This window comes from Mesoplodon bidens, assembly GCF_964165515.1.
Source record: "Mesoplodon bidens genome assembly, chromosome: 4".
NCBI classification, from domain to species: Eukaryota; Metazoa; Chordata; class Mammalia; order Artiodactyla; family Ziphiidae; genus Mesoplodon; species Mesoplodon bidens.
Window position 1 is genome coordinate 44,333,174 of NC_138160.1, and position 26,547 is coordinate 44,359,720.

The window sequence follows — 26,547 nt, forward strand, 5'->3', positions numbered from 1 at the left end:
ATTTACTTTAAGAAAATGTGTGATGAAGAATTTGAACGATTTTAGTATTGGATGAAAGTATAGGCCCCTCATGTCAGCAAGAAAATAGAAAACAAAAACTTCAGGAAAAATAAAAAGTTCTACTAGGGAGTCATTGTCCAAATAGGAAGAAAAAAGTGGCATAATTTTGAGGAATCATTAGAATTTAGAAAAAGATAATCCAATTGACTTTCATTCTTGGAACATAATCTAGCATTATAGTTCGAGGGACATGGGGTTACATTTCTTTTTCTATGTGTGCAAAGCACAATTTGATTTTGCTGTGGTTACTGATTATATCATCAATATTGTAAATACTATTTATTGATGTCTAAGTTTTAGAATTGAGTACATAGTAGATGCTAATAGATGTTTAGAGATCGAAAGAATCAAGTAATTAATCTGGAATATAAGATATTCAGCCCTGATCCAAGGCAGAGGGACCACAAGACCTACCCAATGGAGACATGTAAATGGGGGTCAGGAGAGCTGGGCTTGTTAAGTCTCCAGAGCATTTGATACTCTCTCCTTTTTCATCTTCTCCCCTGATGTGAATATCTAGTCTAGGGCCTGAAACAGTCATGCTATATTATAAAAGAAAATGTGTTTGCTTTCTATTCAGAGAGCCTTTTTACTGCTAACATTTCCCAACTGTTACCTTTTCTTTCGTGATCAGTTTACACTTTGAATCCATCGGTTTAGATATTACGATCTTATTTCCACCACCTTGTATTTTCTTAAAACCAAATTACTCCAAGCATCATTGTTAAATTGGGGCTCATTTGGTTGCAAGGAGCAAAAACTGGTTCAATCTAACTTCAGTCAGTAGCAGATTATTTTAGTTATATAACAGGAAATGTCAGGGACATCCACAGGCAGGGGATACACCAGGTCTCAACGTGTTCCACACAAGCAGCTGGGAAGTCGGTTATCGATCTGTTATCACATGGACTCTCACCTTTGCTTCTCTCTTTGCCTTTCTTCACTCCCTTCTTAACCTTTCTTTCTTACACATCTAAAACATGGCTGCCAGCACCCATGACCTGAGAGTCCCATTGTCCACCACCATCTAGCTCACTCAGTTCCACATTCCCAGGGGGGAGAATCTGATGGGTCAGCCTGGCCTATGAATCACATGTAACCTGAGATAGGAAGGTATATTCATTTCTTTGAGCTATTGTAACAAATTAGCCCAAACTTGGTGGGTAACAACAATAGATATTTATTCTCTCACAGTCTGGAGGCCAAAAGTCCAAAATCAAGCTTTCAGCAGGATTGGTTCCCTCTGCAGGCTCTGAGGGAGAATCTGTTCCATACCTCTTTCTTAGCTTCTGGTGGCTTCGCAATCCTTGGTGTCCTTTGACTTGCAGGTGCATCACTCCAATCTCTGCTTCTGTAGTCACATAGCTTTCCTCTTGTGTCTCTCTGTGTTTGACTCTCCTTTTCTGTCTCTTATAAAGATACTGGTCACTGGCTTTAGGGCCCACCTAATCCAGGATGGTCACTTTTAGAGATCCTTACCTTAATTACATCTGCAAAGACCCTTATTCCAAATAAGGTCATATTGTGAGTTCTGAGTGGACTTAACTTCCGAGGGTCCACTGTTTGACTCACTGAAGGAGGTATAGTCAAGGGCTACCAGAATGTCTTCTAGGCCCCATCCCAGGTGCCGTAAATGTCAGGCTCTTATACATCTCTACCAGGAATATTTATTTTATAATTTTGTACATTTACTTTCAATGTATCACTAAAATGTCCCTTTATCTTTATTACTTTCTGGTATACATTTCCCTTAGAGCAGAATTAATGGCTCCTCTTTCTCATTTCCTGTAGCACTTTATACACACCTTTAACAGCACTTGCTACTTTGCTTTATAGCACCTTGTTTACAAGTCTGTTTTCCTACCTAAGTTGTGAACTTTTCCTGGTTGGGGCCTCTGCTTTTCTCAACTTTGTTTCCACAGAGTCAAGCACAGGACCTAACATTGAATTATGTTTGTGGAATTGAGTTGAAAGGCTGCAAGGCGTGGATTTCTTCTCTCCCCCTCCAACCTCAGTGTTACTTTCTTCAAGTATATCAATTACCCATTCTAGCCAGCGCTATCTGATATGTGCTGTGTTCCATGCTCTCTGTTACATGCTCAGATCTACTTTAGCCCTTATCAACAAATTCCTGCTGACATAACTTCAGTGGCCCCTGCAGGTCCAATTTGCCCTCCCCCTTCAGTTCACATTTATCTTCACTGTTGTACAAGTTATTTGCAGTAATTGTATTCTGTGAAGTCACTGTGAACACTGAATTAGTGAATACTGAATACTTCTCCCTAGGGGAAGCACAGGGTTGAGTTCCTGTGAGACTCTGGTCACAACATGTTTGCCAGCTATTCAGTACATAACCTTGTTTCATACGTGTTTCCATTTAAAGACACCTAACTTAATATATATTGTTGGTGCATCAACCTTGAAGTCACAGCCAACAGCAGTGTATGTGTTGTGTAAGTTTTACACACTGTAAGCAGTGTAAGCTTTGTCAGTGTCTCATGCCTGACAAAGCTTATCTAACACATATATGTTCTGTCAGGCACATCACAGCCTTCTGCTTAGGACCACTAGACAGCACTTCAGCGCTATGCTTGGGGGCCATTTTAAACAGAATCACCATCAAAAAGCACAAAAATGTGAAAACTGTGGCACTAAGCAGACCATGAAAAGGACCTGTGTACAGTACGAGAGCAGTGTAGCCTTGTTCAACCTCAGCTGGGAATGTGTACTTCCAGCGACTCAAGGTTTTCACCACTGCTCATGTCTGTGAATGACCATGATACAGCTCAGGTGTTCATTTTGGGGACACAAAGTAAATTTTAGAGAGTAGGCGAATTTGCAGATATGAATCCATGGATAATGAGGGTGGATTGTACCCATCTGGTGTCTCAATTGACCGTTATGAAATTTACAGCACAGGTCTTGCTTCTTGGTGGCCTCCCTTTTAGGTGTTTTTAGGTTTCAGCTTTCTCATCTTTCCCAATTCAGTTGCCACTTGATTCACTTCTCATACTCCAAAAGTTTGTTGACCTCTCTTATCGCCATGACTTGTCTCTTCTCCCATTTGTTTTGTTTTGTGGCTCTGTAGCTTTCCTCTACCTTTACCATAATTTTTGTGGAGTTACCTGATAGAACAGAGATAAATACATATATTCAATCAACCATTTTTATTGGTAACCAGAATTTTATTTCATACATAACACCATTAGTCAGGTGTTATACATATAATAGGTTTACTAAGTATTGGTTGAATAAATTAAGAAGTGCTATTTTTATGCAAAAATTTATCTATCCTAGTTAGTACATTATAATGGATGTTTAGTATCTCATACTTATAGTTCACTAGGTAAAAGACCACCTCTCTTTCCCCTCCTTATTTCTGCTAAACTTTCCTACTTAGTAGAACATTGCCTAAGGAAGATGGGAAATAGGTTTAAAATAAGACATATGACACTGGAGAGCATACCTTGTTTTAAAGCTTAGGTTGGGTTTCTTTCCTTTTGCATCATGATTTCTTCCCTAGAGAAAGATTTCTTTATGATTTTGTCAGTCAGTTACAAAAGGTTGTAAAATTATAATGCCCAAAGTGACCCCAGAAATCATCAGATTTAACCCTTTGATTTATAGGAAACTGAGAATCAGGCTGTCTTGGTTCAATTCCTGGCTTCACTACTTGCTTTGTACATTTCTTAATTGTTTGGCCTCAGTTTCCTCATCTGTAAAATGGGAATAAAAATACCACTGATATCATAGAATTGTTGTGAGGATTGAGATAATTAATTTCAAGTTCTTAGTACAGTGCCTGACACATAGTAAGAACTCCATGTATTTTTAATTATCATAATAAGCCACTAAGTTAGTAGTTTAGCTGGGCTCTGGCCTCTCAGTTTAGTATGCTTAATACCTACTTAGGAATTATAAACCTCTTTGCAAGTTAGCTACCATTATTTTCTCTCCTTCATCTCCTTCTTTGTTTAAAGATGATTGCATGATGATATAGTCCTCTTTCAAGCTAAACATACTCTTAGCATTTCACCCATTACCACATTTGTAAGGACTTCCCCTGAATAGAAAATTTTAAATTTAGTCATTCCTTTTAGTTTTTTTATGGCACTTTCAGGTGGTACTTTTCCTGTAAAGTTGAGTGGTCTCACAGAAGTGATTTTTTTTAAGTTACAATAATGTACTCTACTTCCCAGCATAAGTGGGTTAAGTGCCACCCTGGCTTGGGCTGGGCTTAAAAGCAAAGGAAGGGCCTCCCTGGTGGCGCAGTGGTTGAGAGTCCGCCTGCCGATGCAGGGGATACGGGTTCGTGCCCCGGTCTGGGAGGATCCCATATGCCGCGGAGCCGCTGGGCCCGTGAGCCATGGCCTCTGGGCCTGCGCGTCCGGAGCCTGTGCTCCGCAACGGGAGAGGCCACAACAGTGAGAGGCCCGCATACCGCAAAAAGAAAAAAAAAAAAAAAAAAAAAAAAAGCAAAGGAAAAGCCCCTGGACAACCAGAGAGGAAATATTCACATAGCTCTATGTGGATAAATTACAGACCACCCTCCCTGTTCTCACTTGTGCTGTAGGGGACAGAGACCTTTGATTCAGATCCTTCGAACCAGCTGGACATCTGTGGGACACCATCTGATACAGGGAGGTGAGTGCTGCAGAGTTTGATAACCCAAAGACTTGCAGATTAGGTCTCTTCTTCTATGATGTAGGGGTGTTTTTCTGCTTTCTTCAGTAAAATTATGGGTCAGAATTCACCTTAGAATTGCTCCTTAGACTGGTTGTTGATGGTTACAGGGGATCTAATCTTTTGGCAGTAAATATTTTAAAATGCTGGGACTGGAGTGGGAAATCATGGAGGACAGTGGTCAGGGGCTGGGGAAAATATATGAACATAATGGATTTATCTTTCTGGAAACTCTAGGCTATAGAAAATTAGACCTAGGAGGTTCAGAGGAGAATCCTTGTGTGTATTGGTGTTTTGTGGCAGGAGGACTGAGGGAGAGTAAATCACCAATAGTTACTGCTTAATTTTGGTGGAAAGAGTCTAGGCTTTGGAATAAGACAATCATAGGTTCAAATCCAGCTAAGCCATTTACAAACTATAAGATTTTTGGACTGATTACATAATATTGCTGAGCTTCAACTTCCATATCTGTAAAGTGGAGATAATAATGCCAACTCTGCAGAGATTTTAAGAGGGACAGATGTAATTTGTAATGTAATCAGCACTTTGTAGACTCTCACTACCGTCATGGTTGTGTTTTTGCCAATCTTGCTGTTGGCTGTCTCAAAATGTTCATTGTATGAAAGCACTCTGAACCTCAAATGGATTTATAGACTTTGAAATTGAATGTAGTTATCTGACAGTTCTTTTTAAAAATAATTGAGATATAATTGACTTATTATATTAGTTTCAGATGTACAACATAATGATTTGATATATATTGTGATATATATTGTGAAATGATCACCACAATAAGTCTAGTTAACATCCATCACTATACATAGTTACAGAATTTTTTTCTTGTACTGAGAACTTTTAAGATCTATTGTCATGGGACCTCCCTGGCAGTCCAGTGGTTAAGACTTCACCTTCCAATGTGGGGGATGTGGGTTCAATCCCTGGTCAGGGAGCTAAGATCCCACATGCCTCATGGCCAAAACCAAAACATAAAACAGAAGCAATATTGTAGCAAATTCAATAAAGACTTTTAAAATGGTCCACATCAAGGGCTTCCCTGGTAGCGCAGTGGTTGAGAATCCGCCTGCCAATGCAGGAGACATGGGTTCGAGCCCTGGTCTGGGAAGATCCCACATGCCGCAGAGCAACTAGGCCTGTGAGCCACAACTACCGAGCCTGCGTGTCTGGAGCTTGGGCTCCGCAACAAGAGAGGCCACGACAGTGAGAGGCCTGTGCACCACCATGAAGAGTGGCCCCCGCTCGCTGCAACTAGAGAAAGCCCACACACAGAAACGAAGACCCAACACAGCCCAAAATAAATAAATAAATAAAATTTTAAAACATTAAAAAAAAATGGTCCACATCAAAAAAAAAATCTGTTGTAGCAACTTTCAAATATACGATACAGTATTGCCAACTATAGTCACCATGTTGATAGCTCTTAATCTCATTTTGGGCAAGGTACATAATCCAAAAAGAAAGGATAGCATTATTTATTAGGCTGAAATTGCCAATATTTGACTGTTTTAGACTTATGAAAATAGCAGTTTTGTATGATTCAACGTAAAAGTGTATTGCTCTCCCTAGAATTTACTCCTTTGCTCATCCTTTAAAGACCAATCCCACACTCTGCATAGTTTGTGGCACAGAATGAGTATCAACATACATTAATTGAGTGAATGTATGAATGAATGAATGAATGAAAGTAAGGTCAGCCCTGGGAAAAATCATATAGTGATACATTTTTATACAAGTGAAATCAGATAAAACAGCATCCAGGACACAGCCTTGCGTGGGAACTGAATTGCCAAAGGACAGCCGAGGTGGGGGGGTGTTTGTGTGTGTAATGGGAGCTTGCTAGAGAGTAGAACAGCCATGCTATTGCTTTTGCTTCGGTCATGTGAGACAGGGTGTGGGGAGGCAGGGATAATTTAACGTCAACTGGCAGGGGCAGTGTCTCTTCCTTTGTTTTCTCCCTCTTACCTTGTCTCCAGCCACTGCTATAGCCATCAGTAATTACTTGGATTTATTTCCAGTCATTCTACTCCAAACAGTAGCTCCGACTTTGAAGATAAGACACCACAAATTACTTAAGTGGCATCACTTTATATTCTAAGAGTCCTTTGGTTCAGCATGGAATATTCATAGTGTTGTTTGAGAATTCCAGGACTCCATTAAATGCTGTATTCAAATGAGGCCCCACTAATGAGAAACTGTATATTTCTAGGAAGTGCCCTCTTAGTGAAGACCAGTTATTCAAAGCTGCTGCATTTTAAAAGTTTAGGGCTGATAACCCAGGCAATGAAGGAAATGGTTTGATGGTTCTCCTTAAGAGCACAGGATAATCTTTGTGAATTTTCTATAGCCCGTAGTCTTGCTGCACCCAGAATCGCTCAGATTTGGGGGGGCCGATTCACCTCATGTAAGACTTCATGATACTGATATATTTAAACAAAGGCGGGATAGTCTTTTCTAATGACTAGAAGGCTTATATCCCTTGTTCAGGGTCTCCCCTTCTGCTAAATTAGTAATCAGAAAAGGCTTCATAGAATCAGAGCAATCATGGAGATTTTGGGTTTTGAGGTATATTTCATCAAGGCTGTGGTGAAGTCTGAGGTCTATAAAGTTGCCCTCTTATAAAGTATAGCTGACGCTTGAACAACATGGGTTTGAAATGTGTGGATCCACTTATATGTGGACTTTTTTTCAACGGTAAATACTATAGTACTACACTCTTCGTGGTTGGTTGAATCCAAGGATGCGGAATCTTGGATGGGGAGGAACCACGTATATGGATGGAAGTTATGTGAGTGGATTTCTGACTGTCTGGAGAGCCAGCGCTCCTAAAGCCCACATTTTTCAAGGTCAACTGTATATTGCTCCAGCAACAGAAAACTTCATCATTTCCTACGATGGATCATACTGGATGAACACTGCCAACTTTTGTCTTCTTTAACCATCAATGTTTTACATTCTGTGGTGACCTCTCTTTTCTGTTCCCAAAATCTCCTTCCATTTAGGATACAATTAGTTGAATAGATTCATGCAGCTAAATGGCAATGTTGATTTTCCAGATCCAACTCTCTTGAGTTTATACCCAGGCTTCCTTGGATGGAGTTCGGAGTGAATTCAAGTTCTTCAATTACCCTTTTACCAATACATTCTTGATTTACTCCCACAGTTAACTAGGATAGCCTTTGTGCACAGATTTTGCTGGTTGAACTCTCAGTTGAACGTATTTCTGAGTTCGTGGGAGGCACCTCACATTTGTTCGCATTTACTACCAACAAGCAGTCACGTGTGGTGGTTCTCTGCTGTGTGAGGGGAAGTGGAAAGGCACTGGAGGACAAACAGGCATTATCATCATCCTAGCAATGCTTGTTGGCTTTCCCCAGTCGTCAGATCTTTCCTCTCCATGGACACTCTGTGCTCTCCTTGTACTGCTGTAATTATAACACTTACCAGGTGATATTTTCTATTACTGTCCATGCTTCTGTCTCTGCAAGTAGATCACTGGTCCTCAAGCCTTTTTTCTTCTGCAATTTTTCCAGCTTTGTCTCTGGGTATAACTTAGTACTGTTGCTTTTTCTTTCTGTTTTTTTTCCCTTTAAATTTATTTATTTATTTATTTTTGGCTGCATTGGGTCTTTGTTGCGGCATGTGGGCTTTCTTTAGTTGTGGTGAGCAGGGGCTACTCTTCCTTGTGGTGCGCGGCTTCTCATTGCGGTGGCTTCTGTTGTTGTGGAGCACGGGCTTTAGGTGCGTGGGCTTCAGTAGTTGTGGCACATGGCTTCAGGAGTTGTGGTGTGTAGGCTCAATAGTTGTGGTTCGCGGGCTCTAGAGCGCAGGCTCAGCAGTTGTGGCGCATGGGCTTAGTTGCTCCGTGGCATATGGTATCTTCCCGGACCAGGGCTTGGACCCGTATCCCCTGCATTGGCAGGTGGATTCTTTTTTTTAATTATTATTATTTTTATTTTTTAATTAGTTTCTGCTTTATAACAAAGTGAATCAGTCATACATATACATCTGTTCCCACATCCCTTCCCTCATGCATCTCCCTCCCTCCCACCCTCCCCATCCCACCCCTCCAGGTGGTCACAAAGCACCAAGCTGATCTCCCTGTGCTCTGCGGCTGCTTCCCACTATCTATCTACTTTACGTTTGGTAGTGTATATATGTCCATGCCTCTCTTTCACTTTGTCACAGCTTACCCTTCCCCCTCCCCATATCCTCAAGTCCGTTCTCAAGTAGGTCTGTGTCTTTATTCCCATTTTACCCCTAGGTTCTTCATGACATTTTTTTTAATTCCATATATATGTGTTAGCATACGGTATTTGTCTTTCTCTTTCTGACTTACTTCACTCTGTATGACAGACTCTAAGTCTATCCACCTCATTACAAATAGCTCAGTTTCGTTTCTTTTTATGGCTGAGTAATATTCCATTGTATATATGTGCCACATCTTCTTTATCCATTCATCCGATGATGGACATTTAGGTTGTTTCCATCTCCGGGCTACTGTGAATAGAGCTGCAATGAACATTTTGGTACATGTCTCTTTTTGAATTATGGTTTTCTCAGGGTATATGCCTAGTAGTGGGATTGCTGGGTCATATGGTAGTTCTATTTTTAGTTTTTTAAGGAACCTCCATACTGTTCTCCATAGTGACTGTACCAATTCACATTCCCACCAGCAGTGCAAGAGTGTTCCCTTTTCTCCACACCCTCTCCAGCATTTATTGTTTCTAGATTTCTTGATGATGGCCATTCTGACTGGTGTGAGATGATATCTTATTGTAGTTTTGATTTGCATTTCTCTAATGATTAATGATGTTGAGCATTCTTTCATGTGTTTGTTGGCAGTCTGTATATCTACTTTGGAGAAATGCCTATTTAAGTCTTCTGCCCATTTTTGGATTGGGTTGTTTGTTTTTTTGCTATTGAGCTGCATGAGCTGCTTATAAATTTTGGAGATTAATCCTTTTGTCAGTTGCTTCATTTGCAAATATTTTCTCCCATTCTGAGGGTTGTCTTTTGGTCTTGTTTATGGTTTCCTTTGCTGTGCAAAAGCTTTGAAGTTTCATTAGGTCCCATGTGTTTATCTTTGTTTTTATTTCCATTTCTCTAGGAGGTGGGTCCAAAAGGATCTTGCTGTGATTTATATCATAGAGTGTTCTGTCTGTGTTTTCCTCTAAGAGTTTGATAGTGTCTGGCCTTACATTTAGGTCTTTAATCCATTTTGAGCTTATTTTTGTGTATGGTATTAGGGAATGATCTAATCTCATACTTTTACATGTCCCTGTCCAGTTTTCCCAGCACCACTTATTGAAGAGGCTGTCCTTTCTCCACTGTACATTCCTGCCTCCTTTATCAAAGATAAGTTGACCATATGTGTGTGGGTTTATCTCTGGGCTTTCTATCCTGTTCCATTGATCTATCTTTCTGTTTTTGTGCCAGTACCACACTGTCTTGATTACTGTAGCTTTGTAGTATAGTCTGAAGTCAGGCAGCCTGATTCCTCCAGCTCCGTTTTTCGTTCTCAAGATTGCTTTGGCTATTTGGGGTCTTTTGTTTTTCCAAACAAATTTTGAAATTTTTTGTTCTAGTTCTGTGAAAAATGCCAGTGGTAGTTTGATAGGGATTGCATTGAATCTGTAGATTGCTTTGGGTAGTAGAGTCATTTTCACAATATTGATTCTTCCAATCCAGGAGCATGGTATATCTCTCCATCTATTTGTATCATATTTAATTTCTTTCATCAGTGTCTTATAATTTTCTGCATACAGGTCTTTTGTCTCCTTAGGTAGGTTTATTCCTAGATATTTTATTCTTTTTGTTGCAATGGTAAATGGCAGTGTTTTCTTGATTTCATTTTCAGATTTTTCATCATTAGTGTACAGGACTGCCAGAGATTTCTGTGCATTAATTTTGTATCCTGCTACTTTACCAAATTCATTGATTAGCTCTAGTAGTTTTCTGGTAGCCTCTTTAGGATTCTCTATGTATAGTATCATGTCATCTGCAAATAGTGACAGCTTTACTTCTTCTTTTCCAATTTGGATTCCTTTTATTTCCTTTTCTTCTCTGATTGCTGTGGCTAAAACTTCCAAAACTAGGTTGAATAAGAGTGGTGAGAGTGGGCAGCCTTGTCTTGTTCCTGATCTTAGTGGAAATGGTTTCAGTTTTTCACCATTGAGGACAATGTTGGCTGTGGGTTTGTCATATATGGCCTTTATTATGTTGAGGAAAGTTCCCTCTATGCCTACTTTCTGCAGGGTTTTTATCATAAATGGGTGTTGAATTTTGTCAAAAGCTTTCTCTGCATCTATTGAGATGATCATATAGTTTTTCTCCTTCAATTTGTTAATATGGTGTATCATATTGATTGATTTGTGTATATTGAAGAATGCTTGCATTCCTGGAATAAACCCCACTTGATCATGGTGTATGATCCTTTTAATGTGCTGTTGGATTCTGTTTGCTAGTATTTTGTTGAGGATTTTTGCATCTATGTTCATCAGTGATATTGGCCTGTAGTTTTCTTTGTGACATCCTTGCCTGGTTTTGGTATCAAGGTGATGGTGGCCTCGTAGAATGAGTTTGGGAGTGTTCCTTCCTCTGAAATTGTTTGGAAGAGTTTGAGAAGGATGGGTGTTAGCTCTTCTCTAAATGTTTGATAGAATTCGCCTGTGAAGCCATCTGGTCCTGGGCTTTTGTTTGTTGGAAGATTTTTAATCACAGTTTCAATTTCAGTGCTTGTGATTGGTCTATTCATATTTTCTATTTCTTCCTGATTCAGTCTTGGCAGGTTATGCATTTCTAAGAATTTGTCCATTTTATTGGCATAGAGTTTCTTGTAGTAATCTCTCATGATCTTTTGTATTTCTGCAGTGTCAGTTGTTACTTCTCCTTTTTCATTTCTAATTCTATTGATTTGAGTCTTCTCCCTTCTTTTCTTGATGAGTCTGGCTAATGGTTTGTCAATTTTGTTTATCTTCTCAAAGAACCAGCTTTTAGTTTTATTGATCTTTTCTATCGTTTCCTTCATTTCTTTTTCATTTATTTCTGATCTGATCTTTATGATTTCTTTCCTTCTGCTAACTTTGGGGGTTTTTTGTTCTTCTTTCTCTAATTGCTTTAGGTGCAGGGTCAGGTTGTTTACTCGAGATGTTTCCTGTTTCTTAAGGTGGGATTGTATTGCTATAAACTTCCCCCTTAGAACTGCTTTTGCTACCTCCCATAGGTTTTGGGTCATCGTGTCTCCATTGTCATTTGTTTCTAGGTATTTTTTTATTTCCTCTTTGATTTCTTCAGTGATCACTTTGTTATTGAGTAGTGTATTGTTTAGCCTCCATGTGTTTGTATTTTTTACAGACCTTTTCCTGTAATTGATGTCTAGTCTCATAGCATTGTGGTCGGAAAAGATACTTGATACAATTTCAATTTTCTTAAATTTACCAAGGCTTGATTTGTGACCCAAGATATGATCTATCCTGGAGAATGTTCCATGAGCACTTGAGAAAAATGTGTATTCTGTTGTTTTTGGATGGAATATCCTATAAATATCTATTAAGTCCATCTTGTTTAATGTATCATTTAAAGCTTGTGTTTCCTTATTTATTTTCATTTTGGATGATCTGTCCATTGGTGAAAGTGGGGTGTTAAAGTCCGCTACTATGATTGTGTTACTGTCGATTTCTCCTTTTATGGCTGTTAGTATTTGCCTTATGTATTGAGGTGCTCCTATGTTGGGTGCATACATATTTACAATTGTTATATCTTCTTCTTGGATCGATCCCTTTATCATTATGTAGTGTCCTTCTTTGTCTCTTCTAATAGTCTTTATTTTAAAGTCTATTTTGTCTGATATGAGAATTGCTACTCCAGCTTTCTTTTGATTTCCATTTGCATGGAATATCTTTTTCCATCCCCTTACTTTCAATCTGTATGTGTCTCTAGGTCTGAAGTGGGTCTCTTGTAGACAGCATATATATGGATCTTGTTTTTGTATCCATTCAGCCAATCTGTGTCTTTTGGTGGGAGCATTTAGTCCATTTACATTTAAGGTAATTATTGATATGTATGTTCCTATTCCCATTTCCTTAATTGCTTTGGGTTCGTTATTGTAGGTATATTCCTTCTGTTGTGTTTCTTGCCTAGAGAAGTTCCTTTAGCATTTGTTGTAAAGCTGGTTTGGTGGTGCTGAACTCTCTCAGCTTTTGCTTGTCTGTAAAGGTTTTAATTTCTCCATCAAATCTGAATGAGATCCTTGCTGGGTAGAGTAATCTTGGTTGCAGGTTTCTCTCCTTCATCACTTTAATTATGTCCTGCCACTCCCTTCTGGCTTGTAGAGTTCCTGCTGAGAGTTCAGCTGTTAACCTGATGGGGATTCCCTTGTGTGTTGTTTTTTTTCCCTTGCTGCTTTTAATATGATTTCTTTGTGTTTAATTTTTGACAGTTTGATTAATATGTGTCTTGGCGTGTTTCTCCTTGGATTTATTCTGTATGGGACTCTCTGTGCCTCCTGGACTTGATTAACTATTTCCTTTCCCATATTAGGGAAGTTTTCAACTATAATCTCTTCAAATATTTTCTCAGTCCCTTTCTTTTTCTCTTCTTCTTCTGGAACCCCTATAATTTGAATGTTGGTGCGTTTAATGTTGTCCCAGAGGTCTCTGAGACTGTCCTCTGTTCTTTTCATTCTTTTTTCTTTATTTTGCTCTGCAGCAGTTATTTCCACTATTTTATCTTCCACCTCACTTATCCGTTCTTCTGCCTCAGTTATTCTGCTATTGATCCCATCTAGAGTATTTTTCATTTCATTTATTGTGTTTTTAATGGATGCTTGATTCATCTTTAGTTCTTCTAGGTCCTTGTTAACTGTTTCTTGCATTTTGTCTATTCTATTTCCAAGATTATGGATCTTGGAAATAGAATCTTGGATCATCTTTACTATCATTATTCTGAATTCTTTTTCAGGTAGACTGCCTATTACCTCTTCATTTGTTAGGTCTGGTAGGTTTTTATCTTGCTCCTTCACCTGCTGTGTGTTTTTCTGTCTTCTCATTTTGCTTATGTTACTGTGTTTGGGGTCTCCTTTTTGCAGGCTGCAGATTCGTAGTTCCCGTTGTTTTTGGTGTCTGTCCCCAGTGGCTAAGGTTGTTTCAGTAGGTTGTGTAGGCTTCCTGGTGGGGGGGACTAGTGCCTGTGTTCTGGTGGTTGAGGCTCGATCTTGTCTTTCTGGTGGACAGGTCCACGTCTGGTGGTGTGTTTTGGGGTGCCTGTGGCCTTATTATGTTTTTACGCAGCCTCTCTGCTAATGAGTGGGGTTGTGTTCCTGCCTTGCTAGTTGCTTGGCATAGGGTGACCAGCACTGTAGCTTGCTGGTCGTTGACTGAAGCTGGGTGCTGGTGTTGAGATGGAGATCTCTGGGAGATTTTCGCTGCTTGATATTATGTGGAGCTGGGAGGTCTCTTGTGGACCCGTGTCCTGAAGTTGGCTCTCCCACTTCAGAGGCACAGCACTGACTCCTGTCTGCAGCACCAAGAGCCTTTCATCTACCCGGCTCAGAATAAAAGGGAGAAAAGGTAGAAAGAAAGAATTAGTAGAAGAAAGAAAGAGAGAGAGAAAGAAAGGAAGAAGGAAAGAAAGGAAAGAAGGAAGGAAGAAAGGAAGGAAGGAAGGTAGGAAGAAAGAAAGAAAGGAGGGAGGGAGGGAGGAAGGAAAGAAAAAGTGAAAGGAAGACGGGTGGGAGGGAGGGAGGAAGGAAAGAAAGACAGACAGGAGGGAGGGAGGAAGGAAAGAAAAAGAAAGAGTGAAAGGAAGAAGGGAGGGAGGGAGGGAGGAAGGAAAGAAAGAGAAAGGAGGAAAGGAGGGGCAGAGGGAGGGAGGAAGGAAGGGAAGGTAGGAAAACAGAAAGAGCAGGTAAAGTAAACTAGAATAAAGTATAAAATATAGTAGCACTATTAAAAATAAAAAGTAATTATTGAAAAAAAAACGGACAGATAGAACCCTGGGACATATAGTGGAAGCAAAGCTATACAGAGAAAATCTCACACAGAAGCATACACATACAGATTCACAAAAAGAGAGCAGGGGGAAAAATCGAAAATCTTGCTCTCAAAGTCCACTTCCTCAATTTGAGATAATTCGTTGTAAAAAGAGGAAAAGTGGGAAAAGTCTTAAATCTTGTCCTCAAAGTCCACCTCCTCAATTTGGGATGATTCGCTGTCCATTCATGCACTCCACAGACGCAGGGCACATCAAGTGGACCGTGGAGCTTTAATCCGCTGCCTCCGAGGCTGCACAGAGAGATTTCCCTGTCTCTTTGCTCTCACAGCTCCCGGGTCTCAGCCTTGGACCTGGCCCCGCCTCTGCGCGTAGGTCGCTGGAGGGCGTCCGTTCTTCGCTCAGACAGGACGGGTTTAAAGGAGCCGCTGATTCGGGGGCTCTGGCTCACTCAGGCAGAGGAGAGGGAGGGGCGCGCAGTGTGGGGCGGGCCTGCGGCGGCAGAGGCCGGCGTGACGTTGCACCAGCCCGAGGCGCTCCGTGCGCTTTCCCGGGAAAGCCGTCCCTGGGTCCCGGGACCCCGGTAGTGGCGGGGTGCAAAGGCTCCCCGGAAGGCGGGGTGGACAGTGACCTGCGCTCGCACACAGGCCTTGTGGCGGCAGCAGCAGCAGCCCCAGCATCCCACGCCCGTCTCCGGGGTCCGTGCCTTTAGCCGCGGCTCGCGCCCGTCTCTGGTGCTTCTTTAAGCAGCTCTCTTAATGCCCTCTCCTCGCGCACCAGAAAACAAAAGGGAAGAAAAAGTCTCTTGCCTCTTCGGCAGCTCCAGACTTTTTCCCCGGACTCCCTCCGGGCTAGCCGTGGTGCACTAACCCCTTCAGGCTCTCTTCCTGCCGCCAGCCCCAGTCCTCTCCCTGCGCTCCGACTAAAACCCATACCCGAGCCTCAGCTCCCAGCCCCGCCCACCCCGGCGGCCGAGCAGACAAGTCTCTCGGGCTGGTGTGTGCCTGAGGTCACCGATCCTCTGTGTCGGAATCTCTCCGCTTTGCCCTCCGCACGCCTGTTGCTGTGCTCTCCTCCGCTACTCCGAAGCTTTCCCCCTCCGCCACCTGCAGTCTCCGCCCGCGAAGGGGCTTGTAGTGTGTGGAAACATTTCCTCCTTCACGGCTCCCTCCCACTGGTGCAGGTCCCGTCCCTATCCTTTTGTCTCTGTTTATTCTTTTTTCTTTTGTCCTACCCAGGTATGTGGGGAGTTTCTTGCCTTTTGGGGGGTCTGAGGTCTTCTGTCAGCATTCAGTAGGTGTTCTGCAGTAGTTGTTCCACGTGTAGATGAATTTCTGATGTATCTGTGGGGAGGAAGGTGATCTCCGCGTCTTACTCTTCCGCCATCTTCCTCCGGGAGCGGCAGGTGGATTCTTAACCAGTGAGTCACTAGGGAAGCCCTGTTGCTTTTTCTTCAGGCGTAAAAAAAATTCACAAATAATAGGTGAGTATTCTCACTATAAAGGAAGCAAGCAATAACTACAATTAATTAAAATATTTTATATACATAAAAATATTCAATATTTAATATTGATAAGAGTTTTAAATGCAAAATCCTGTATTAGAATAACAGTTTGAGCTTTAGCACCCATAATTATTTATTTATTCAATTACTGAGAATGTCAGCCTACATGATTGGGCCTCCCTCTCTTTCCAATATGCTTTTAGAACTTGTAAAGGCATGTCTTTTGGCTAAGAATTAGAGAAAATTAAGACAACATTGTGAATATTTAGACGTTAAGAATACTATTACTGGGAATTCCCTGGCGGTCCAGTGGTTAGGACTCTGCGCTTCCACTGCAGGGGCCAAGGGTTCGATCCCTGCTTGGGGAACTAAGGTCCGACATGCCACGTGGCCAAAAAAAAAATGCTATTACCATTATAATTAATTTTCAAAGAACACATTTATTCTTCACTGAAAAACTTTAAAATTTTTCCCTTTAAGTTTTATACTCATTTCAACCAAAATGGTTATTTTTGGAGAGACTAGCTATAGCTCTTGAATAACGGGCATTAACTATTGCTGTTATGTAACCAGTCTCTTATTGTCTCATGATGGTATTTTTATTATTATGGATCCAAGTTCTCATTCTGCTTTATTTTGCCTTAGGCATTTTCAATTAGGTATTTCACTTGGTTTGTGTGTGAGAAAATGTTATCCCTGTGATTTTGTCCAGAAATGCTGCATGGGATTTTTTCTAAAATGATTTATTTTGTTGAGCACTATCCTTTTTTTCCCCCCTATGATGATATGTCAGCTGAAAATGTAGCATTTATTTCTTCCTGAAAGGGAGGTATTGATTTTACATTTGCTATATCCTTAGACTATCTCACCATCTCATCTGGGATGAGCTGAGAAGCCAGTGCCAGTAGTCTTTTATTCTAATTATTCCACGAACGGTAGTGAATGTCTACCATATACCAGGCACTGCCTTCAACACTAAGGCTTCATAGAGGCATTAGAGAAGCTCCACTCTTCAGAAGCTCCCTATCTGTAGAGAAGCCAACAGATAAACAACTAAACGCCATTCTGTGTGCCATGTGCCACAGTGCAGATGGCATGGAGGGTGGGTGGGACACAGGGGAGGACTGGCTGGCCGAGTCCATCTGGGAGTTCAGGGAAGGCATTTAGAGGTTAGCCGTGAGCTGAGTCCGGAAGGATGGATTAATTTTCAGGAATAAGGAGGAAATGACATTCTAGGCAGAAGGAGCCACATGGACAAAGTGTGGAGATGCGAAATCGCAGGGTGCTTTTGGGAAATTATGAGATGTCCCATTTGGCTGGAGTGCTCAGGAACTGAAGCAGAAGCTGGAGGACTGTACTCTTTCTGGAGTATATTCTTGGTGGCTGGTGCACTTCCTGTATTATATAGTAGAATGACTTGTGGACGAAATAAAATGTTGACTGGGGTTAATGGAGTAATTATGAAGGGATCTGGGTGATGATAACCAAATCAATAAATAAAACAAAATAAAATGTAATATAAAATATATAAAATAAAATACCTTTCCTCAAAATTCCCAGACTCTGTTTGTCACTGGAAATAGAGTTGTTGAAAAGAGATAGGAAGCAAACTCATTCTTGGCTGATGATATTTTCAGTTTTCTTCCCAGCCTCCCTGCATTAACTTGGGGACAGTGTGGGGCTGGACACTGTGGATGCTCCCTCTACTCTGCAAATTTGGCCTAGCAGGTAGGTCAGCCTGTGCCCTTTTATGGATTATGTGATTCTTTTTGCGTTCTTTGGATAAGAATTGTTAACTTGAGAACAAAGGGATGACACCTGGATATAGGCACACGTGGATGGACACTGGGGGATTTGTGGGCTCCCTGAATTTGCGTGGGGGTCTGTGTGCATGTTGATATATATTTATGCAGGTGCAAATTTTGCAAGATGGTCTGTCATATTTTCAAGGGGAGCTACAACCCTCCAAAAGATCAAGATTCGGGCTTCCCTGGTGGCGCAGTGGTTGAGAGTCCGCCTGCCGATGCAGGGGATGCGGGTTCGTGCCCCGGTCTGGGAAGATCCCACATGCCATGGAGCGGCTGGGCCTGTGAGCCATGGCCGCTGGGCCTGTGCGTCCAGAGCCTGTGCTCTGCAACGGGAGAGGCCACAGCAGTGAGAGGCCTGCATACCCCCCACCAAAAAAAAAAAAAAAATCAAGATTCACTGTTTTAGAGTAATGGTAGGTGCTTATCTTGATAATTTCTGTGTTAAGTGCATTGGTTTCATATAAGACACACACATAAAAAAATACCATTTTCACACCATTTGCCATAAATTTCAAGGATAAAAAGGGAAATGAAACACCATATACCTACAATGGTCCAACTCAAAACTATGGGCCTAATACCCATACAACACCTTGCAGGTCTAAGATGTATTACTTTGATCACATATTATGGTAAAAAAAAATTAAGACCAGATTAAAAGAAGTGGGGTTTGTGCACTGAGGAAGTAGAGAAGACATGTAGTATACGTACTAGTCTGCTGAGGTGGCCTGAACAAAATACCACAGACTGGGTGGCCTGAACAACAGAAGTTTATTTTCTCACAGTTGTGGAGACTGGAAGTCCAAGGTCAGGGTGCCTACAGAGTTGATTTTCTCTGACACCTCTCTCCTTGGCTTGTGGATAACCATCCTCTTGCTGCCTCTTCACATGGTCATCCATCTGTGTATCTTAATCTCCTCTTATAAGGACACCAGTCAGATTGAATTAGGGCCCACTTTAATGGCCTCATTTTAATTAATACCTCTTTAAATGCCCTATTTCCAAATGTAGTCACCTTCTGAGGTACTGGCAGAGAGATGTGAGTTTTGAGGGGAGGGACATAATTCAGCCCATAACATGTAGTAATTGGGGGTCACCCAGAAGGCAGTTGTGATCTGGAGACAATGAGAATGTCTTCCAGACCTCTGTCCTGGCCTGGCCTGCCCTGCAGCTCCCTGGAGTTACACATGTGGCACTCCAGGGCTTTGTGGATAATACAGGCAGGTAGGCCTGTGTCTCTCTGTCTCATTCAGCTTCTTTTGGCCACCTCAGAAATCAACAGTTGCTCCCAGTTAATCCAATTTAAAGTTCTGCTTATGAGGATCATGACACCTTTCCCCTCGACTTGTCTTTTTCGATCTTGGATCTTTGTCTTCTCTGACCATGTTTCACTTAATAATTTCCTACATAACTGACTCCAGCTTCCACACTACTTCCCTTCTAGACTATTCTTCCCTTGGTCTCAGCCTTGCCCTTCTTTTATTTCAAGACATTTTTCAGAACAAACACTAACTTTACAACAGTACCAAAGTGATAATGAGCATAGAGCGAAGAAGGGAGATCAAGAACAGCTTTTTAACTTTGAAAAATATTCCTTTTGCATGTGGGAAATTCTCTGATAAGCAAGAACATTCTCCTTATTTTTCTTACAGGAAAGTTATGACTATTTCTCCTTATTTCTAAAAATAGGGGAAATAGTTATTTCTAGAAATGTAGAAATATGGTTATATGTTTCTTCTTAAGAAGTGGGAGAAGGATAGTTGTGTGAGAGGGGCAAATCTAGACTTCAGTTGTCCATGTTTAAAAAATAAACATTCTGTTTTAATTTTAAATTTACACAAATATTGTGAACATAGTGTAGAGAATTCTTATATACCCCTCATCCAGTTTCCCTCATTGTTAGTATTTTATAATACCATAGTATATTTGACAAAACTAAGAAACTGATACTAGCACATGACTATCAAGTAAATTCCAGACGTTATTTGGATTTCACTAGTTTTTCCTTAATGTTCTCTTTCTGTTCCGGGATCTAATTCAGGGTAGCATACTGCACTGAACAGTCATGTCTCCTTAGTCACTTCTGGTTGGTGACAGTTTTTTAGTTTTCCCTTATTTCTCATGACCATGGCAGTCTTGAGGAGTACTGCCGGTACTCCTGTTTTTGTTTTTTTAACATCTTTACTGGAGTATAATTGCTTTACAATTATTATTGTGTTAGTTTCTGCTGTATAACAAAGTGAATCAGCTATATGTATACATATGTCCCCATATCTCCTCCCTCTTGCATCTCCCACCCACCCTTCCTATATCACCCCTCTAGGTGGTAACAAAGCACCGAGCTGATCTCCCTGTGCAATGCAGCTACTTCCCGCTAGCTATCTGTTTTACATTTGGTAGTGTCTATATGTCAGTGCTACTCTCTCAGTTCATCCCAGCTTACCCTTCCCCCTCCCTGTGTCCTCAAGTCCATTCTCTATGTCTGCATCTTTATTCCTGTCCTGCCCCTAGGTTCTTCAGAACCTTTCTTTTCCCCTCAGATTCCATATATATGCATTGGCATACAGTATTTGTTTTTCTCTTTCTGACTTACTTCACTCTGTATGACAGACTCTAGGTCCATCCACCTCACTACAAATAACTCAATTTCATTTCCTTTTTTGGCTGAATAACAACATTCCATTACTCAGATATGTACCACATCTTCTTTATCCATTCATCTGTCGATGGACACTTAGGTTGCTTCTATGTCCTGACTGTTGTAAATAGAGCTGCATTGAACATTGTGGTACATACATGACTCTTTTTTTTTTTTTTTTTCTTTTTGCGGTATGCGGGCCTCTCACTGTTGTGGCCTCTCCCGTTGCGGAGCACAAGCTCCGGATGCGCAGGCCCAGCGGCCATGGCTCACGGGCCCAGCCGCTCCGCGGCATATGGGATCCTCCCAGACCGGGGCACGAACCCGTATCCCCTGCATCGGCAGGCGGACTCTCAACCACTGCGCCACCAGGGAGGCCCATGACTCTTTTTGAATTATGGTTTTCTTGGGGTATATGCCCAGTAGTGGGATTGCTGGGTCATTTGGTAGTTCTATTTTTAGTTTCTTAAGGAACCTCCATACTGTTCTCCATAGTGGCTGTATCAGTTTACATTCCCACCAACAGTGCAAGAGGGTTCCCTTTTCTCCACACCCTCTCCAGCATTTATTGTTTGTAGATTTCTTGATGATGGCCATTCTGACTGGTGTGAGGTGATACCTCATGGTAGTTTTGATTTGCATTTCTCTAATGATTAGTGATGTTGAGCAGCTTTTCATGTGTTTGTTGGCAATCTGTATCTCTTCTTTGGAGAAATGTCTATTTAGGTCTTCTGCCCATTTTTGGATTGTTTTTTTTGTTTTTTTTGATATTGAGCTGCATGAGCTGCTTGTATATTTTGGAGATGAATCCTTTGTCAGTTGCTTCATTTGCAAATATTTTCTCCCATTCTGAGGGTTGTCTTTTCCTCTTGTTTATGGTTTCCTTTGGTGTGCAAAAATCTTTTAAGTTTCATTAGGTCCCATTTGTTTACTTTTGTTTTTATTTCCCTTTCTCTAGGAGGGGTCAAAAAGGATCTTGCTGTGATTTATGTTGTAGAGTGTTCTGCTTATGTTTTCCTAAAGACTTATAGTGTCTGGCCTTACATTTAGGTCTTTAATCCATTTTGAGTTTACTTTTGTGTATGGTGTTAGTGTTCTAATTTCATTCTTTTACATGTAGCTGTCCAGTTTTCCCAGCACCACTTATTGAAGAGGCTGTCTTTTCTCCGTTGTATGTTCTTGCCTCCTTTATCAAAGATAAGGTGACCATATGTGCATGGGTTTATCTCTGGGCTTTCTATCCTGTTCCATTGATGCATGTTTCTATTATTGTGCCAGTACCATACTGTCTTGATTACTGTAGCTTTGTAGTATAGTCTGAAGTCAGGGAGCCTGATTCCTACAGCTCCGTTTTTCTTTCTGAAGATTGCTTTGGCTATTCGGGGTCTTTTGTGTTTCCATACAAATTGTGAAATTTTTTGTTCTAGTTCTGTGAAAAATCCCATTGGTAGTTTTATAGGGATTGCATTGAATCTGTAGATTGATTTGGGTAGTATAGTCATTTTCACAATGTTGATTCTTCCAATCCAAGAACATGGTATATCTCTCCATCTATTTGTATCATCTTTAATTTCTTTCATCAGTGTCTTATAATTTTCTGCATACAGGTCTTTTGTCTTCTTAGGTAGGTTTATTCCTAGGTGTTTTACTCTTTTTGTTACAATAGTAAATGGGAGTGTTTCCTTGATTTCTCTTTCAGATTTTTCATCATTTGTGTATACGAATGCAAGAGATTTCTGTGCATTAATTTTGTGTCCTGTACTTTACCAAAATCATTGATTAGCTCTAGTCGTTTTCTGGTGGCATCTTTAGGATTCTCTATGTATAGTATCATGTCACCTGCAAACAGTGCCCGTTTTACTTCTTTTCTGATTTGGATTCTTTTATTTCTTTTTCTTCTCTAATTGTTGTGGCTAGAGCTTCCAAAACTATGTTGAATAATAATGGTGAGAATGGGCAACCTTGTCCTGTTCCTGATCTTAGAGGAAATGGTTTCAGTTTTTCACAACTGAGAATGATGTTGGCTGTGGGTTTGTCATATATGGCCTTTATTATGTTGAGGTAGGTTCCCTCTATGCCTACTTTCTGTAGAGTTTTTTTTAATCATAAATTGGTGTTGAATTTTATCGAAAGCTTTTTCTGCATCTATTGAGATGATCATATGGTTTTTCTCCTTCAATTTGTTAATATGGTGTATCACATTGATTGATCTGCATATATTGAAGTTTCCTTGCATTCCTGGGGTAAACCTCAGTTGATCATGGTGTATGATCCTGTTCATATGCTGCTGGATTCTGTTTGCTAGTATTTTGTTGAGGATTTTTGCATCTATTTTCATCAATAATATTGGCCTGTAGTTTTCTTTCTTTGTGTAGTTTTGGTATCAGGGTGATGGTGGCCTTGTGGAATGAGTTTGGGTGTGTTCCTCCCTCTGCTATATTTTGGAAGAGTGTGAGAAGTTTAGGTGTTAGCTCTTCTCTAAATGTTTGATAGAATTTGGCGGTGAAGCCATCTGGTCCTTGGCTTTTGTTTGTTGGAAGATTTTTAATCACAGTTTCAATTTCAGTGCTTGTGATTGGTCTGTTCATATTTTCTGTTTCTTCCTGGTTCAGTCTCGGAAAGCTGTGCTTTTCTAAGAACTTGTCCATTTATTCCAGGTTGTCCATTTTATTGGCATAGAGTTGCTTGTAGTAGTCTCTTAGGATGCTTTGTATTTCTGCGGTGTCTGTTATAACTTCTCCTTTTTCATTTCTAATTTTATTAATTTCATTCCTCTCCCTCTTTTTCTTGATGAGACTGCCTAATGGTTTATCAATTTTATTTATCTTCTCAAAGAACCAACTTTTAGTTTTATTGATCTTTGCTATTGTTTTCTTTGTTTCTATCTCATTTATTTCTTCTCTGATCTTTATGATTTCTTTCCTTCTGCTAACTTTGGGTTTTGTTTGTTCTTCTTTCTCTAGTTCCTTTAGGTGAAAGGTTAGATTGTTTATTTGAGATTTTTCTTGTTTCTTGAGGTAGGCTTGTATAGCTATCAACTTCCCTCTTAGAACTGCTTTTGCTGAATCCCATAGGTTTTGGATCGTCGTGTTTTCATTGTCATTTGTCTCTAGGTATTTTTTGATTTCCTCTTTGATTTCTTCAGTGATCGCTTGGTTCTTTAGTAACGTATTGTTTAGCCTCCATGTGTTTGTGTTTTTTGCGTTTTTTTTCCCTGTAATTGATTTCTAATCTCATAGCATTGTGGTCAGAAAAGATGCTTGATATGATTTCAATTTTCTTAAATTTACTGAGGCTTGCTTTGTGATGCAAGATGTGATCTATCCTGGAGAATGATCCGTGCGCACTTGAGAAGAAAGTGTAATCTGCTGTTTTTGGAAGGAATGTCCTATAAATATCAATTAAATCTATCTGGTCTATTGTGTCATTTAAAGCTTCTGTTTCCTTATTTATTTTCATTTTGGATGATCTGTCCATTGGTGTAAGTGAGGTGTTAAAGTCCCCCACTATTATTGTGTTACTGTCGATTTCCTCTTTTATAGCTGTTAGCAGTTGCCTCATGTATTGAGGTGCTCCTATGTTGGGTGCATATATGTTTATAATTGTTATATCTTCTTCTTGGATTGATCCCTTGATCATTATGTAGTGTGCTTCCTTGTCTCTTGTAACATTCTTTATTTTAAAGTCTATTTTATCTGATATGAGTATTGCTATTCCAGCTTTCTTTTGATTTCCATTTGCATGGAATATCTTTTTCCATCCCCTCACTTTCAGTCTGAATGTGTCCCTAGGTCTGAAGTGGGTCTCTTAGAGACAACATATATATGGGTTTCGTTTATGTATCCATTCAGCAAGCCTGTGTCTTTTGGTTGGAGCATTTAATCCATTCACGTTTAAGGTAGTTATCGATATGTATGTTCCTATTACCAGTTTCTTAATCGTTTTGGGTTTGTTTTTGTAGGTCCTTTTCTTCTCTTGTGTTTCCCACTTAGAGAAGTTCCTTTAGCATTTGTTGTAGAGCTGGTTTGGTGGTACTGAATTCTCTTAGCTTTTGCTTGTCTGTAAAGCTTCTGATTTCTCCATGGAATGTGGATGAGATCCTTGCTGGTTAGAGTAAGCTTGGTTGTAGGTTCTTCCCTTTCATCACTTTAAATATATCATGCCATTCCCTCTGGCTTGTAGAGTTTCTGCTGAGAAATCAGCTGTTAACCTTATGGGAGTTCCCTTGTATGTTATTTGTCATTTTTCCCTTGCTGCTTTCAATAATTTTTCTTTGTCTTTAATTTTTGACAATTTGATTACTATGTGTCTCAGCATGTTTCTCCTTGGTTTTATCCTGTATGGGACTCTCAGCGCTTCCTGGACTTGGGTGGCTATTTCCTTTCCCATGTTGGGGAAGTTTTTGACTATAATCTCTTCAAATATTTTCTCTGGTCCTTTCTCTCTCTCTTCTCCTTCTGGGACCCCTATAATGCAAATGTTGTTGCGTTTAATGTTCTCCCAGTGGTCTCTTAGGCTGTCTTTCTTTCTTTTCATTCATTTTTCTTTATTCTGTTCTGCAGTAGTGAATTCCCCCATTCTGTCTTCCATGTTACTTATCCGTTCTTCTGCCTCAGTTATTCTGCTATAATTCTGCTATTATAATGTAGTTTTCATTTCAGTTATTGTATTGTTCTTCTCTGTTTGTTCTTTAATTCTTCTAGGTCTTTGTTAAACATTTCTTGCATCTTCTCGATCTTTGCCTCCATTCTTTTTCCGAGGTCCTGGATCATCTTCACTGTCATTATTCTGAATTCTTTTTCTGGAAGGTTGCTTATCTCCACTTCATTTAGTTGTTTTTCTGGGGTTTTATCTTGTTCCTTTATCTGGTACATAGCCCTCTGCCTTTTCATCTTGTCTATGTTTCTGTGAATGTGGTTTTTGTTCTGCAGGCTGCAGGATTGTAGGTCTTCTTGCTTCTGCTCTCTGCCCTCTGGTGGATGAGACTATCTGTGAGGCTTGTGTAAGTTTCCTGATGGGAGGGACTGGTGGTGGGTAGAGCTGACTGTTGCTCTGGTGGGCAGAGCTCCGTAAAACTTCAGTCTGCTTCTATGCTGATCGGTGGGACTGGGTTCCCTCCTTGTTGGTTGTTTGGCCTGAGGCAACCCACCAGTGGAGCCTACTTGGGCTCTTTGGTGGGGCTAATGACAGACTCTGGAAGGGCTCACACCAAGGAGCGCTTCCCAGAACTTCTGCTGTCAGTGTCCTTGTCCCCACAGTGAGCCACAGCCACCCCCCGCCTCTGCAGGAGACCCTCCAACACTAGCAGATAGGTCTGGTTCAGTCTCCCCTGGGGTCACTGCTCCTTCCCCTGGGTCCTGGTGCACACACTACTTTCTGTGTGCCTTCCAAGAGTGGAGTCACTGTTTCCCCCTGTCCTGTCAAAGTCCTGCAATCAAATTCCACTAGGCTTCAAAGTCTGATTCTCTAGGAATTCCTCCTCCAGTTGCCGGACCCCCAGGTTGAGAAGCTTGACGTGGGGCTCAGAACCTTCACTCCAGTGGGTTTACTTCTGTGGTATAAGTGTTCTCCAGTCTGTGAGTCACCCACCCAGCAGTTATAAGATTTGATTTTACTGTGATTGCACCCCTCCTACCGTCTCATTGTGGCTTCTCCTTTGTCTTTGGATGTGGAGTATCCTTCTTGGTGAGTTTCAGTGTCCTCCTGTTGATGATTGTCCAGCAGCTAGTTGTGATTCTGCTGTTCTCACAAGAGGGAGTGAGAGCACGTCCTTCTACTCCGCCATCTTGGTTCCTCTCTATATAATCTCTTTATCAGTTATCTATGTCATTCCCAGCTTTAATATATGT

The 26,547-nt window shown here is 40.8% G+C and overlaps 1 protein-coding gene across 1 annotated transcript in view; it reads left to right on the top strand.

The window, feature by feature from the left end:
- Window positions 1–2,647: 2,647 nt before the first annotated feature.
- IL31RA (interleukin 31 receptor A) overlaps window positions 2,648–26,547 on the top strand; it is a gene marked incomplete at both ends in the record, with an annotated part of 46,419 nt that continues 22,519 nt past the window's right edge. Inside the window, 1 exon segment of the mRNA XM_081232591.1 lies at window positions 2,648–2,804. Coding sequence (XP_081088717.1) covers window positions 2,648–2,804 — 157 coding nt within the window.